Source organism: Desmodus rotundus, chromosome 1 (assembly GCF_022682495.2).
Source record: "Desmodus rotundus isolate HL8 chromosome 1, HLdesRot8A.1, whole genome shotgun sequence".
In the NCBI taxonomy this organism is placed as follows: domain Eukaryota; kingdom Metazoa; phylum Chordata; class Mammalia; order Chiroptera; family Phyllostomidae; genus Desmodus; species Desmodus rotundus.
This window is the reverse complement of record NC_071387.1, coordinates 176,037,620-176,054,865: the sequence shown is the minus strand read 5'-3', so window position 1 is coordinate 176,054,865 and position 17,246 is coordinate 176,037,620. Positions and strand designations below refer to the sequence as shown.

General features: G+C 38.4%; 1 protein-coding gene across 3 annotated transcripts in view; it reads right to left on the bottom strand.

Moving 5' to 3' along the window:
• Positions 1-5,371: 5,371 nt before the first annotated feature.
• Positions 5,372-17,246, bottom strand: part of ELOVL7 (ELOVL fatty acid elongase 7) — a 79,735-nt gene continuing 67,860 nt past the window's right edge. For all 3 annotated transcript variants that reach the window (XM_024578458.3, XM_045186255.3, XM_045186256.2), the window contains exons 7-8: positions 13,934-14,070; positions 5,372-11,385 (exon numbers count right to left, since the gene is read on the bottom strand). In XM_024578458.3, coding sequence (XP_024434226.1) covers positions 11,176-11,385; positions 13,934-14,070 — 347 coding nt within the window. In that variant the 3' untranslated portion in view covers positions 5,372-11,175. The remainder of the gene's footprint in view (positions 11,386-13,933; positions 14,071-17,246) is intronic.

Here is a 17,246-nt window from a genome sequence, read left to right as displayed (position 1 = left end):
TCATTTCAATAAAATGGGGAGAGTAACAACTTCACTGTGAGGATACATTATCTCTACATGTCAGGTAGAATTCTTAGTCTACAAACTCATGACTCCAAGGAAAAGAACTATTTTTTAATAGCCACACTGACCTTCTAACCTTAACATTTATTCTTACTAGTTTGGTACTATTTACTTTTAACAGATAAAAATGTACCCTCAGTTCTTTCCACAGCTTTATCAAGGTATGAGAGGGTGGAGAGGCTAGAATATGCCTCTTGTCATCTGACATTAGAGATGGCCCCCATGATGGCCATTGACCCTCCCTCCCCGCCCCTCTCCATGGATTCAACAGCTCCTTTCTACATTAGAACCAGCCTCCAGGCCCGGAAATCTTTTTTTTTTTTTTTTAAGTTTTCTTTTCTTTTTTTTAATTGTTATTCAATTACAGTTGTATGCCTTTTCTCCCCATCCCTCCACCTCACCCCAGCTGAACCCACCTCCCTCCCCCCTCTCCACCCTCCCCCTTGGTTTTGTCCATGTGTCCTTTATAGTAGTTCCTGTAATCCCCTCTACCCACTGTCCCCGCCCCCACCCCCCACCCCCGCCCTGGCTATTGTTAGATTGTTCTTAACTTCAATGACTCTGGTTATATTTTGTTTGCTTTTTCCTTCTATTGCTTATGTTCCAGTTAAAGGTGAGATCATATGGTATTTGTCCCTCACTTCCTGGCTTATTTCACTTAGCATAATGCTCTCCAGTACCATCCATGCTGTTGCAAAGGGTATAAGCTCCTTCTTTGTCTCTGCTGCGTAGAATTCCATTGTGTAAATATACCATAGTTTTTGGATCCACTCGTTTGCTGATGGGCACTTCGGTTGCTTCCAGTACTTGGCTATTGTAAATTGTGCTGCTATGAACATTGGGGTGCACAGATTCTTTTGGATTGGTGTTTCATTGTTCTTAGGGTATAATCCCAGCAGCGGAATTACTGGGTCAAAGGGCAGTTCCATTTTTAGTTTTCTGAGGAAATTCCATACTGTTTTCCACAGTGGCCTCACCAGTCTGCATTCCCACCAACAGTGCACGAGGGTTCCCTTTTCTCCACATCCTCTCCAACATTTGTTTGTGGATTTGTTTATGTTGGCCATTCTGACTGGTGTGAGATGATACCTCATTGTGGTTTTAATTTGCATCTCTCTGATGGCTAGTGATGCTGAGCATCTTTTCATATGTCTCTGGGCCCTCTGTATGTCTTCCTTGGAGAAGTGTCTGTTCAAGTCCTTTGCCCATTTTTTAATTGGGTTGTTTGTCTTCCTGGAGTGGAGTCGAGTGAGTTCTTTATATATTTTGGAGATCAGGCCCTTGTCTGAGGTATCATTGGCAAATATGTTTTCCCATACTGTTGGTTCTCTTTGTAATTTGGTGCTGTTTTCTTTAGCCCTGCAGAAGCTTTTTATTTTGATGAGGTCCCATTTGTTTATTCTTTCCTTTATGTCCCTTGCTTTAGGGGATGTGTCTGTGAGGATGTTGCTGCGTGGAATGTCTGAGATTTTCCTGCCAATGTTTTCCTCTAGGACTTTTATGGTGTTACGGCTTATATTTAAGTCTTTTATCCATCTTGAGTTTATTTTCGTGTATGGCGTAAGTTGGTGATCGAGTTTCATTTTTTTGCACGTAGCTGTCCAGATCTCCCAACACCATCTGTTGAAGAGACTGTTTTTGCTCCATTTTATGCTCCTGCCTCCTTTGTCAAATATTAATTGATCGTATAGGTTTGAGTTTATTTCTGGGCTCTCTATTCTGTTCCATTGGTCTATGTGCCTGTTTTTATGCCAGTACCAGGCTGTTTTGATTACAGTGGCCTTGTAATACAGTTTGATATCAGGTATTGTGATCCCTCCTGCTTTGTTTTTCTTTCTCAAAATTGCTGCTGCTATTCGAGGTCGTTTATGGTTCCATATGAATTTCTGCAATGTTTGCTCTATATCTGTGAAATATGTCATGGGTACTTTAATAGGGATTGCATTGAATCTATAAATTGCTTTGGGTAGTATGGCCATTTTGATGATGTTAATTCTTCCAATCCATGAACATGGTACATGCTTCCATTTGTTTGTATCTTCCTTAATTTCTTTCTTCAGTGTTGTGTAGTTTTCTGAGTACAGGTCTTTTACCTCCTTGGTTAGGTTTATTCCTAGGTACTTTATTTTTCTTGTTGCTATATCGAATGGGATTTTTTTCCTGATTTCTGTTTCTGCAGTTTCGTTGTTGGTGTACAGGAATGCCTTTGATTTCTGGGTATTGACTCTGTATCCAGCTATTTTGCCAAATTCATTTATTAGGTCGAGTAGTTTTTGAGTGGAGTCTATAGGGTTTTCCATGTACACTACCATGTCGTCTGCAAACAGTGACAGTTTCATTTCCTCCTTTCCAATTTGGATGCCTTTTATTGCTTTTTCTTGTCTGATTGCTGTGGCTAGGACTTCCAATACTATGTTGAATAGGAGTGGTGAGAGAGGGCATCCTTGTCTAGTTCCTGATCTTAGTGGGAAAGCTCTAAGTTTTTGTCCATTGAGTGTGATGTTCAGGCCCGGAAATCTTGACTAGGCTCTCTCTAGGCCTGCCTGACCCCACAGTATCTCCAGAGACACTGTCAGAGAGAAGGTGCAGGGCCCCTGCTCTCAGGAACGCAAAGGTATCTGTCAGCCTCTTCAGATCCACTCCCTACCAGTCCCTAGAGAATTAAAATACATCCACTCTCGCAAGAATTAACAAATGTAATCCACAATATTTCTGAGGGGATATATTGTACATGTATATTGTTCAACATCACAGAAGAGGTTAAGGCAGCCCCCTGTAATCAAACACATTCATATACTTTTAAAGATTTTATTTATTTATTTCTGGGAAGAGAGGAAGACAGGAAGAGGAACATCAATCGGTTTCCTCACCTCTAGAATGTCCCTAACTGGGAACCTGGCCCGCAACCCAGGCATGCGCACAGACCTTGAATTAAACCAGTAACCTTTCAGTTTGTGGGACGATGCCCAACTCGCTGAGTCAGACCAGTGAGAGCAAACACATTCATATTTCTACATTAAAATATAGGAACATTTGCCCTATGTGGATGAGTAAGAAAATAAACAGCCTCTCAAGTTTGGCTACCAAATAATGTGCTGCAAATTTACAAACTTTGGGTTCCAGGCCTTTTGGATTTTGTAATCATAGGAAAAGATCGTGGATCTACAGTTGAATTTGAGTCAGTTGGTTATGGGTATGATGTAACTCCACTGTAGTGCAATAAAAATTCAAAAGAGGAAGGTGCTGCTAAGGGATAATAAGATCGGTAAAGATTTCATGGAGGAGAAACATTGAAAGAAGACTGGAGAATGTATGGAAATATGCAAAGATCAGACAATAAAATGCAAAAAACTAAAAATAGCAAACTGTGGTGAGAATGTGGAGCAACTGGAACTCTCACTCATTGTTAGTGGGAATGCACAACGGTAGAGCCACTTTGGAAGACATTCTGGCATTTCCCTTACACATTTAAACATGTCTTACTATACAGTCCAGCAACTGTGCTCCTATGTATTTACCCACCTGATCTGAAAACCAATATGCACACAAACACCAGCATGTGAATGTTTACAGCAGCTTTATTCATAATCAGCCCCAAAGTGGAAGCAACCAAAATGTCCTCCCATAGGCAAATGGACAAAAAACAATGGAGTATTATAGAGCAGTAAAAAGAAATAAGCTATCAAATATAGAAAGACATGGAGGAATTTTAAATACATATTTATAAGTGGAACTATCCAATCTAAAAAGGCTGCATACTAATGATTTCATTTATATGACATTCTGGAAAAGGCAAACCTACACAGATGGCAGACAGATCACTGGACGCCAGGAGTTCAGGGCAGGGAAGGGTTGAACCAGTGAAGTGTAGAGGATGTTTAGGGTATTGAAACTGTTTCATGTGAGACTGTAATGGTGGACATATAACACCACACATGTGTCAAAACTCAAAGCACTTTACAGCACAAAGAGTCAACCTTAAGGAATGCAACACATTTAAAATCATTTAGAAGTGGAGAAGGTCCGGGGAAGAAATGTAGAATGTGAGAAACGAATCTGACTGTATCACAAATATATGAAACAACTTCACTGACGAGGATGAGGGAGAAAGACGCTGACCTAAGCAATTCTGGAAATAAGTGGAGTTTGCATATGAACGACAAACTAGTCTAGTTGATAAAGTGGGGTATGGGTTAGCAATTCTGAAGCCACTATACATGCATACGAGACTTGAACTACTAAGTAAGTAAATGGCAAATGGAGTTATAGACAGTAAGAGGCAAAGGCTAGAATGATCCATGTGGCAGTGGGTCACATTTGGAGATATCAATATGAATTGTTTATCCTAATGTAGATACAGATAGTTACATATAGAAATATTTATAGATATCTGACTATACTTTGGTTAGTATACACACATCTTCCCTGCTCTGTCAGCTGAGAGGCCCTAAAGGCAATGATGCTCCAGTAGAAATTAGCATGCCTGGTGCCAGCTCTTGGTTTCTAAAACCATTCTCCAACCAAAGGGACCAGGGCCCCTTGGAAAATTGGCTGATCTAACACTAAGGCAGGAAATATATAAGATGAGTTTGGAGCATCTTGTAGTGCCAGAAAGTAAGGAAGTGGGTGTATGTCAAAGTGACAAAGGAGCCACCTGGAAGACCTTTCCAATGGCTCAAAGTAAAAGAATGTTAACAATGAAGTAAGTTGTATTGAATTATAACTCAAAGTATAAAATACATATTCATGAGTCCATACTAGTATAAATAAGTGATTGAATAAATAATAGAAGAGAATAGGCAACTTACCCATGCAGAAGAATTCTAAATAGTTTATGCAGATATTTTGCCCTCAAGGAGGGTATTTTTTTTTTAGAGAGGGGAAGAAGGGAGGGAGAAAAACATCAGTATGAGAGAGAAACATCAATTGGCTGCCTCTAGTCTACGCCCTTACTGAAGACCAAACCACAACCCAAGCATGTAGCCCAACCAGGAATTGAATCCATGACCTTTCGGTTTTGTGGGACAATGCCCAACCAACTGAGCCATACTGGCCAGGGCAAGTGTCTGTATACAGTTACTCCCTTCCAAAGAATAAGTATAAAAGGAGAAAGAAAAAGAGTAACATTACCTCAACCAGGTGGTCAAAGTTAACTTCAACACTAAAAAGTCACAACGATAGTATGTATGATATGACCCTTGATATGACACCCATGATAAGAATACTTCACCTCTACTGCTTTCCTCCTAAAAACTAACTTAATCATGAGGAAAACACCTGACAAATTCCAGGTGTTTCACTGGAGAGACATTTCACTTCTGTATTATCCAGCCACTGTTCTATGTACTGGCAATGAACAAAACAAACCAGTGTCTGCTGGTTTGAGGACAAGACTACCCTCCTTTATAATGAGGAAGACAGTCAATACACCATATAAATAACAACTAAGCCAATCGTAAGGCATGTTATAAGGTAGTAAGTGCTGTATGGAGGAATGAAAGAGCAAAGCAGAGAGAGATCAAGGTACAGGTTGTAATGTAAACAGAGCCTCACTGAGAAAGTGCCATGGGAGCAAAGACAAGGAAGCGAGGGCCAAGCAGTTACTTGGGAAAGAGCCCCTCAGGCAGAAGCAAAAGCTGAGCCAAGGGCTCTAAGATAGGAAAGTGCTTAGCATGGTCCAGGGGACACAAGGAGGCTACGTGACTGGGGCAGCGGGAGCCAAGGGGGCCGTCATAGCAGATGAGGTCAGAGGTGCAATGGCAGGTGGGAGACAGATCATGGAGGGCCCTGTAGGCCATTGTAAAAACTCTGGCTTTTTCTCTGGGTGAAACCAGATGTCACTGGAGGGTTTTGAGTAAGAGTGACATGCAGACAATGCATTGGAAGGAGGTGAGGGCAGAAGCAGTGAGTCAGGTAGAAAGCTGTTCCAGAAACTGAGGCATGATATAAGGAGGGCCCAGAGCGGTCAGATTCTCATTATACTTTAAGGTGAAGTCTTTGATGTTGAGTGAGAGAAAGAGGGGAAGAGCTGAGGATGCCTCTGAGGTTGGAGGCCCAGACAACTATAAAGAAGGCACTGCTCTGAAAGTCTGCCCCGTGCTAACTCATCCAATCCCCACGCCACACTGCTGAGGGAGGTAATGTCGTCATCCCCAGTTTCGGTGAGGACACTAAGATGCAGAGAGGATGTCCAGGTCGCACAGCTAGTAAGGGACAGAGCTGGGATTTGACCAGACAGACTGGTTCCGGAGTCTGTGCTCTCCACCACTGCACCAAGCTTCTCTCCATGACGGCAGCCTCATTGGATAAAAAGTCTTTATATTGGGAGAAAAATGTATTAATACCAAGGATAATTCTATAATCTAGGCAAGACTATCTGGGCCTGAAGTAGGATGTTTGGCACAAGAATAAAAAGAAACAAAGGAACAGATTCATGGACAAGATAAACACAAAGCAGGCACAAAACACACTGACAAGGATTTGTGCAGCTTTTAAGATAGAAAACGTCAGCTCTGAATGCTCAGCTTTCACATTCAGACAGTCAGATGCTTGCATCATCCCTATTGAAGTTGGTGAGTATACTAGGCAAAGAATGGCCCCTCATGTAGGCTGGGCACTTTAGGCCATTATTACCTTGTCACAAGCTTTCCCTGTGTAGTAACCAGACTGTCCCCTCATTTAACTGAGTATCATGGGCCCTGGAATATATAGAAGATACAGCAATATTCCCATAATGCTGCAGGTTGAATTTAGACACAAAGGCTCTTTGGATGTTAAAAGCATTGTAATTTGCAAGAATTTGGGGGTTATATGTACACGTACAGCCTGACCTGATACCAGCTGTCAGTGAAAGCCACGACGACATCCAGACAGCCACAGAAAAGAAAGAGCCTTCTAGTCCTTGCTCTGGGGCAGCCTAGTATCACAGGACATGCCATGAGCCTATTCCATTGTTGGAAACATCTGCTGGAAACATTTGGAACTTTTATCCCAACCCATCCCCAATCAACACACACTGTATTCTGCGTGAAGTGGGAAGAACCAAAATGCCTGCCCTATCTTAAGCTAGGGACTCATTTTCTTTTCCTTCCCACTCAACTGTGCTGAGTCTGTATCTCTGTGCATATGTTATTTCACATTTTTGTCAATTACTATAAAGGGCTTTTAAATATATTATCTCGTTTAGGGCACACAACAATCCAGCAAGAAGAAAGTGTACTAGTATTCTAATTTTGTAGAGGAAGAAACAAAAGGTGAGAGAGGTTGACTGGCTTGTCCAAGGTCACATGGCAGCTAATATCCACACCTCACAGCTTCAAATGCAGCCGGATTTCCACACCACCACCCTGGACCGAGCTACACATTCCATCCTTGGCTGGTCAGTCTCCAGATGCAACTCACCATAAGCTCTCACACTTCAGCCCCTTTATTTCCATCACACACAACGACTCTCTTCACCTGATGCTTAATCAACTTATTTAACTTTGCTTTTATTATCTCATGCCCCCACCTGACCCCACTCCACCAGATGACACATCTTAAGGTACCACTTCAATCACATCTCTTCTCTCTCACAAACCACTGAATACTCCCACTTGCCTGGAGCATCCTCTCAGATGCTGCAGCAGTGCCTCCCCCAGGTCAAAGCCCACCCCCCTTGCTGGCCTCATTTCTCTATAGCACCTATGGGAAGCCTCACTATGATTTGGTCCATTGGCCATTCCTGCAACTTTCCTAATACGTTCCTTCTGCTGGCCTTTGGTTTGTTATTTCTTTTCACTTAGAACACCTTGCCCATTAACCCACCACCCATTTTGAGATTCTGTATGTCTGAAACACAGAACTCAAATTCAAACTTCCTCATAGAGCCTTTCCTGTTTGCCAAGTGACCGGATTTTCACCCATGTAGCAACTATCACACACTGTCCTGTAGCATAGTTTCCCCTACCAGTCTGTAAGCTCCAGGAGGCCCCAACTGCGCCATAGGCATCTCTGCATCACTCTAATGTCTAGCACAGGGCTCTGAACATAGCCAGTGTACAACAGGTGTGTAAAATGCTTTGGATAAATGAGTATTCCGGTTAAAAACCTCCTACCCATGCAAACATCTGCAGTGAGAGTCCATATGAAAGACACACACACACACGACACCACAGATTTGTTATAATACACACACACATGCATACATGGAACGCCACAAATTTATAATACACACATGCATGTAACACCACAAATTTATAATACACACACACACGTAACACCACAAATTTGTTATACCACACACACATACATGTAACACCACAAATTTATAATACACACACACACGTAACACCACAAATTTGTTATACCACACACACATACATGTAACACCACAAATTTATAATACACACACACGTAACACCACAAATTTGTTATACCACACACACATACATGTAACACCACAAATTTATAATACACACACATGTAACACCACAAATTTGTTATACCACACACACATACATGTAACACCACAAATTTGATATAATACACACACACGTAACACCACAAATTTGATATAATACACACACACATAACACCACAAATTTGTTATAATACACACACGTAACACCACAAATTTTTTATAATACACATACACACAACCAAAACTAACAATCTCCAGAGTTTTCCACAGTCTTTAAAAACATGACAGAAAGGAGGGATAGAATAAGAAAATATAACCTCATAATCTTATAATTTAGGTAACAATGTTATCTACTCAATTAAGAATTCTACTAAATTAAAACTGTAACATTGCAATGTCCCTTAATATTTAATGTTTTGTATTTCTATTTCTTTACAATATATATGTTCTCAAGGATTCATAGAGCCCTACGTCATAAACCAGATTTTGTAACTGGGCTCTTTATTTGTTAAGTAAGCAAATCCAAAGGTAATAATGTCCCGAAAAGTGGGATGACGCCCCAATAGAAACCCTCTGTGACCCACAAAGCCCTTTAATAAAACACCAGCTGCACAAGTTCTACAGCCGGTGTACGCATTTCGATCTGCTCATGTTTACATACATGGAGGATGCTTCTGCCAGCTGTGATTTCTTTTCATGTAACATTCTAGCTCTCCACTTTGATTTGTACAATTTAGAATGTTTCCCTCACATGTTGCTGTTAGCTGATAGGTATGTCAAACGTTTCAAAGACTACCAGGCAGTTAAGAGAGGTTGTACAATATAGGTTCAAGAATATGCAAGGAAAGAAATCAAAATCTCTTGCTTTATATTCTTTTATTTCTTTTCTTTTTTTTTTTTTTGTTTTTTGTTTTTTGCTTTTGGTCTTCACCCTACTGGGGTCTTTGGCGATTGTGTGTATATACAGCAGCACCTACCACACTTTCTCATTTAGCACAAGTTGGATTTGAAGAGGCGAAACAAGAAAAGACCTCAGGAATCCTGACTCTCTCAGAGAAGTAAATTAGATCTCTGTTTCTTTTAGCTCTGCTCTCCTGTTCTTTATTCTTTATTTTTCAAACTATCAATTTCTCCCCATTTTCAACCCTCATCTTCTCATACTGTAAGCAAGTGAAGTCACTAAAGGTCACTTAAAGGCATATAACCTGATGAATCTGCTAAGTGTGAAAGGCCATGGAACAGATGAATGGGCTGGGGAAGACACAGAACTGTGGGCGATTACAGTGGGTAAACACTCAGACTTTGTTTGTGGCGCGTATCACCGGGTGTTACACAGTAACTGAGTCACACAGTACTAACTGTTCAAAGTCATACAGGCATACGGAGTCCTTCAAAAATACAGTATAAATATAGCAGGGAAAAATGAGCTATAAGAAAAAAATTTTAGATGTCCAAATATTTGTGCTTCTTGGACAAAAATCTACTGATCATTAGTTTGGGTTTGAGAACAAGAGAATTTTAAAAAGTAGCAATTTTAAAGAAGCAAAATAAAATTTAGTCCTTCATTATATAAGTTATAAGTTGTAAAAAGAAGTCCAGGCTGTTAATTAGTAATTCTGGAAAATATTTTTTCATGCAGTGTATCTAGTACAGTAACTATCATAGGGTCTCCACTGAGAGAGGCGCTGCTCTAACTAAATCTTCCCTGGATAGCCTCTGTGTCGCCATCTGCCTCCGACTGCTTCACAGGCCGCTCCCACAGGGCTCTGCACCCGCGATGGGTGGTCTAACACCATTCATGGTCTCAGGCTACTCGCCGTGTGCTAATGGCCTGAGCATTTACACATCTGACCAGTATGGTTCAACCAAGATAACCTTTGAAACCATGGCAATATTAGCAAGTGACATTATAACACAACAGACAACAGACTAAAATAACACAGTACTTTTTCCATTGACAAGTATACAAACATAATTGAAAAACAGTCGTAGCAAAGTGTCGATTAAGCCATCAGAACAAATCACCTGTTTTCAAACATTAACCTTAGTGTCAATTGCATCAGTGTGCTCATCAAAGGGAGTGTTACTTCTGAACACTTCTGTACAACCACAGGTTGACAGAAAGTCGTATCAGCAAAACTGGTGGCGGGTACTCCAGAGATCTGTGAAAAATTATTGTTAGTGATGTTAATGACAACTTATCTAAAGTTCACTTAATGTTCACTTTGTTAGTTCTTTGGAATAGGAATTTAACTCTAGAATAAACACAGTGTCTTCTGAGTATAGTCAACAAGCTACAGAGCCAGAGCCCACAGTTTGAGGTTTTCAGACCTGGCAGAAAGAATCCACTGTACAGCATGGATCTCTGTCCGTACTCAAAATATCTAATGATATTTTTCATTTATATTGAACTTCTTTGAAAAGTACTGTACAATTTCACACGATCCTTTATTGTAACAGAATGTATCGACCAGAACCTTTAGATGAGGTTTAAGAGCAGCTGAAAAACTGGCTGCTTTAGGCTCTATCAGAAGACTGTGTTATCTGGGAGTTTCAGCTCTCAAATATCAGAAACCCCCACAGCTTATCATAAAAATACAAGCTCTTGATTTTGAAAAATATACAAAATGCACTGCACGTGGAAATATATCTTGATTGTCAAGGAAGACCAGGTATCAGTCTCTTTCATAGATTCAGGTTGTGCTTGAATTTCAGTGGTCTTTGTTTTTGCAGATTCCATTTTTCACAGTTTTGGGCAGCCTCTGACCTTTTGTGTAAGCTCGGTACCAAAAATGGAGAAAGAGCAGCAGAAAGATGAACCCATAACTCATAATGATGTACAGAAAGACTGGAAACTGGTACTTGCAATCCTCCATGAAAAAGAACTGGCCTATGTGGATGGTGACAATAATAAACTGGACCTAACAGATGAAAGAATGAAAAATAGTTCAGACATGAAGAGTCAAAATGGAGCAATTAGTTAATGCATTCTTTGCCTGCTTATGTTTCAACACTCTGCAACCACTTCCAGGCTACAGTTGGGTAGGGAATTTTATCTTTCAATCTAACCTCCATGGGAGTGACAGTGGGTGGAACAGTGTCAAAATTCAGAAGGGAATGTGGACCCACTCTTCACTGCCACCAACTGCACAACTCCAGAGGCCTCATGTAAATGTCCCTGGAGCTGTGTGACGGACGTGCCAGCCCTTCCACACTCAGAAAGCCATCAGGGCAGTTTTTCTGCAAGTCTTTGACATGAGTCCTTGACTGCTGAAATGCTCATGGGGCCACTACCTTATGGCCTAATATTTAGGATAGTTTTAATTTCACAAAGTTTGTTGTTAGAGCAGGTATTTCAATTCTGTGGAAATAAAAACATTCTAATTAGAGGTCCGCCAATTTTGTAGGAGCCAAAGTGTCTGAGTCTTCATCTCTGCCATATGTCCTCCACTGTCATGGATAAAAAAACATATCCTATCTGCCAACAGCAGCAGAGACTCTGCAAGGACTGAGACAGATTTAGGGACCCTTCCAGTGATCTCCAAGGACTGTGTTCTAGAACATTCCACACAATCTTAAGGGGATACTACTGGGCTAATGTCAGATTTTATTTTGGATGAAATAAACTATTTTGGATAAAAACTATGTTTTTTCTTCTTAAAATTGAAAGGCAACATGCATTCTTTAGAAAACTAAAAATCTATAAATAAAACTAAATAACAGTTACCCACAATACATCCAGTTATTGCTATAGTTAAGATTTGCACATAGTTTCTTTAATTATCACCATCAACTTTTCTTGCACTGTAGTAAGGAACTTCTATGACATTTCTGTGCAGTAGCTATAATTATTCCTCTCATTTTGCAGAAGAAGAAATGAAACCTTAGGAAGCCGAAGCAACATCTTCAACATTCTATGCAGGTGTGATTGTGTATAACTGATACATTGGAAATAATAATGAACATACATCTATTCTACTTTCTACATTAGTATTTTCCTACATTATTAAAAGTCTTAAAATGTAAGAGTACGTTAAGTGAAAAAAACCTAATACTAAATTTTATAGGCAGTATAATACAAATCATGCAAAAGGTATATAATATATATACACAGAGGAAAAACACTAGATAAGAATAAAATAAAATATCAGCTCTGATTATCCCTGGTGATGGAACCATGTTTTTCTTTCTCTTTGCTTAACTTGATGTTCTTATTTCTCTGCAATGAGCACATATTACTTTAAAATCAAAAAGTATACTTAGAAAGCAATTGTGAATAATTCTCATGACTTCCAAATATTCCAAAGGAGGAGTTAAAATAGTGTATTGCACCACTTCCTTAGGGTTGCTTATTTAGGGCGTTTTCAATCTTAAATACAGTAAACAACTCTGCAAGGATGTACTCTGGTGATGATTTAAGATCCTTACAGACTAGAAGATCAGTCTCTCGCCTGGGGTAACACATTATATACATATGCCAAATGTCATGTAACAAGTTGTAGGATCTTGACAGAAATGATGCTTCAACAGGCTAGATACACCTAAATTCACACTTTCTCCTTAGCATATTGGCAGAATACAACACTATATTATTACAGACTGTAAATCTAGAAAGATGAGGATCACAGAATTTTTCTTTTAATAGAAGACAAAATTTAAAGCAAATCATCATATCAACCCATGTTTACTCTTCAAAATACACACACACATGCCATATATTTTTAGGATTAATGCTTGGAAAGTACTGTCAGGCCTAACTGAGCACCTCTGCTCCTCTGAACATTGGTTGCTTGAGGACAGGGCTCTAATTTATATTATCAGGGGGAAAAACTCTTAAAAAGAAAGCAATTGTGAGTAATTTTCATGACTTTATAATATTCCAAAAGAGAAATTAAAATAATTTATTCCCTTATGTTTGGCTATTTAGAGTGTTGTCGACTTTGTCAGTATATGTATTATATTATCACTGTCCACTTTTAATCCTCACAGTACTTTTACTAGTTGGAGGAAAATAGACTTAGAAATGTGAGGACTAAATTGGCAGGCACATAGAAAGGCTTATAATCCCCTTAAAGTTACACTCCCTCAAGGTCATTCAGGTCTAGAATACAAAACTTCTAATTTCTAATTTAATATTATGTCTATTGAGATTCACCTAACTTGGAGATTATTTTGGTCATAAATGTTTATTTCACATAAGTGCACAAAATAGTACAAGGATGGTATGAGATACACATTTTGATTTAACTGTCTGAGCCTCCTGGCTAACAAATATGCTTTGCTGTCGATAAAGTTCCTGACAAAAGTTTAAATAAGAAACGATAACGATGTGGTGCCATATGGAGGCCAGACACTTCAGATCCCTGTCGCTTTGTCAACTCTGTTCTTCATTTAGTCAATGTCCTAACTCACAGGGAAGACAAGTGGCTCTAGTTTCACATGTTGTTTTAAAGAAAATTAACTACTCACAAGCTGTAAAGATGTCAAATATTTTTTCCACCACAGATACTTCTGGTAGGCTGGTCCCAATGCACACAGTCCATAGTAGGAGTACATGACTACATGTACAGCTGTATTTACAAAGGCATGGAATGTTCCCAGACCACCTGGAAAATAAAATTATTGTAAGCTGAGGGTACTGTTCCTACCATGAGACATGTTTTTGTCTGAACTGAGATTTCAGTATAGTTCTTTCTTTAACTTTAGTGGGAAAAAAAATACAGTTTATGAAACATTGATCTTATTAAACAGCTATCCAATTAGGAGGAGCTGGAAAATATACTCATTTAGTAAAATATAATATACAAGTCTCAGAAAATAAATCATCATGTCTTTGTGCTATAACATCTTGACTTAAGACGGGCTTATGACTTGAGTTTAGCAATCTAATTTGAGTTACTTTTTAAACATGATATATTGCTAAATAACGGTAATCAAATTCATTTTTAATAAGGGTTAACATATATAAAGTACACAAAGTGCATTAATCTTAAGTGCACAATCTGATGGTTTTTTACATATGCATAGACCCACGGAACCACCACCAAATTCAAGATATAAAACATTTAGGACACCAGGTAAGGTTCCCATATCCCCTTTCAAAAATACACCCCTCACAATGTAACATTTATTCTGATTTCTACAATCAAGTATTAGTTTTGCCTGCTTTTAAGCCTCATATGAATAGAATTGATATTCTTTTGTGCCTTTTTTCAATCAACATGTTTTAATATTCATCCATGTTGGTGTGCATATTAGTAGTTTGCCTTTTTATTACTATATAGTATTATACTGTATGAATACATTAGAATTTATCCATTCTCTTATTAAAAGACACTTGAATTGTTTCCGTTTGGGGTTATTATGAATAAAACCACTAAGAATACTTTTACATATGTCATTGTGTGAAATCAAATTCACTTTTTACACTCTCAATTTTCAATAAATATTTTTAGTACCATAAAACTTTGGCAGTAAAACCACTGGCTTTCATTAGTAAGCTATGCTAAGTTTGCTTTAATCAATTATTGTTTTTCTAAAATAAACAATTACTGTTAAACCATCTTTGTTTACTGCTTCTATTTGATTTTTGTAAATTGTGCCTTCCTATCTTGGTTTTCATCTTCTGATTTCCCCACACCTCCTACTGGTCACATTTAATTAAGAAGCAAAGAACGCTGGAGGGACTGTAAACAAAGATCATTTCAACTGCCTTTGCCTGGACCAGTGGTACAGTGGAAAGGGTAACCAGGTGATTAATTGGTAGTGGGGGAAATAAACAAAACTCTTCCATAGCATCTCTTTCCAAAGTGGCATAATCTAGAAGAATCTGCATTCTTTATGTATAGCCTGATTCAGCTTAGTAATGTCGGCCTGAAATTTAAATTTTTCTCCAAAATATTCTATTTTCTTTATTCCAGCATTCCTTAATTTCAGAAATAAAGCAAAACCTCACAAATTTGGACTAACTGTGTAAGGAGAAGGACCAATTTCATGAATACTATGAATTACAGAAATTTAAAGCAAAATAAAATTGTTGCATAGTAGAAACTAATTATTTTTTAATAATAATTCATAATTGTGGCAATTCTAGATACTACCACTGCTAAGGTACTCCCTTAAAATAACCCATTTCAAATAATTATTTTAAGTAGCTTAAATATTCCTCCAATGCCTCATTTATGATATACTCTCCCTTCATAAACTTTTCCTTTCTGAATAAATAAAATTTTAGATGACACTTTAATTATCACACACTTTAAGTCAGAATAAACTGAAGCTTTTATTATTTACATTTGGGCTAGTCTTCTTTTCCAAAAGAAATTTAAATAAATATTAAATATTTAAATAAATAAGCTGCTTCACAGGGATATGCCAAATACCTCTAAATTCTATTTGTGTCTCATGATTAAAATATACCCAGGAAATCTACTGTAACCTTGATAACCAATTTCATCATTAAGACACACTCTCAATTTTTGGTGTGTGTCTATATTCCCACTCGTAAGTTTTCATCATTTAAATGTCCTAAAACAAGGATTCTATGGACAGAAATTCAACAAAGCACTAGTAGAGCTAAGTGTTTAGTAAGGATTACTGATGAAAATAACCTATCAAAATCAACTTGCATATTTTCTCATATATGATCATTTTCTGATAAGTTATTTAGTGAGTTTGGTCACAAAACAATCACATTTTAATTAGCGATGTTTTTCATATCTTTTTTGAAAGGCTTTTCTAATAAAGTTTTTTCTAAGGTTGCTTTCTTCTTTGTAATAACAGTTCTGAAAAGGAAATATCTCAGAATGAATTACAATTAGTGCCATCACATTTTACTCTTTTGGTTTGGGAAAAAGGAAGGAATCACCTGGGTGATTATTTTAATTCTCTGTATCTCTGGAAGGGAGTTTGTGCATAATATAAAGACCTGTCACAAAAATATCTGCATTACATTCAAAAGAAAAGCTGGATTGCTATTATCCCAGAGAGTTGTATGAAAATAGGAAAACAGGAAACTAAACCCTAAATAGAGATCAGCTATGCTCAAGTTTTTGAAAGAACAGTTTTAAACGGGCAGTTTCTGTCTAGGAATGGAAGCCAATGCCAAACCACATCTCTGGAAACACGTTCGCTCTTACGGCTGCGCCGGTCACTGACTAGAGAGCAGGTGCACGTGTGTCTACTGGAGTCCACGCGGAGGCTGAACAGGAATGCCAACTCACGGAGCATATGAGAACAAAAAACATTATTTTCCACTCTTTTCATTTTGTAAAGCAGAGGGGGATTAAGGTATGGACAATGAACCCACTATAAAGTGCTTAATGTCCATAAACATGGTAACATTGAAAAATTGAGGTATATCATGTGTTTAAATTTTCATTCTTGAAAACTTTTTATAAAGATTTTTATTTATTTGTTTTTAGAGAGAGGTTGAAAGGAAGGAAAAAGGAAGGAAGAGAAACATCAGTTTGTGGTTGCCTCTCATGTGGCTCTCACAGGGGACCTGGCCTGCAACCCAGGCATGTGCCCTGACTGGGAATCGAACCAGCAACCCTTTGATTCACAGGCCCACATTCAATCCACTGAGCTACACCAGCCAGGGCTCTTGAAAGCATTTTTTTGAAGTGGATTCAAAGATAGAAATTAGAAAAGGGCTCAACTCTTTTCTTCAAATACAATTTTTACATTAACATACATTATAAGACAAAACAGCTACATTTACTTTTTCAAAATGCTCAACAAATAAATGCCAATTTGGGGCAAAGAGACACTGTCCATACTG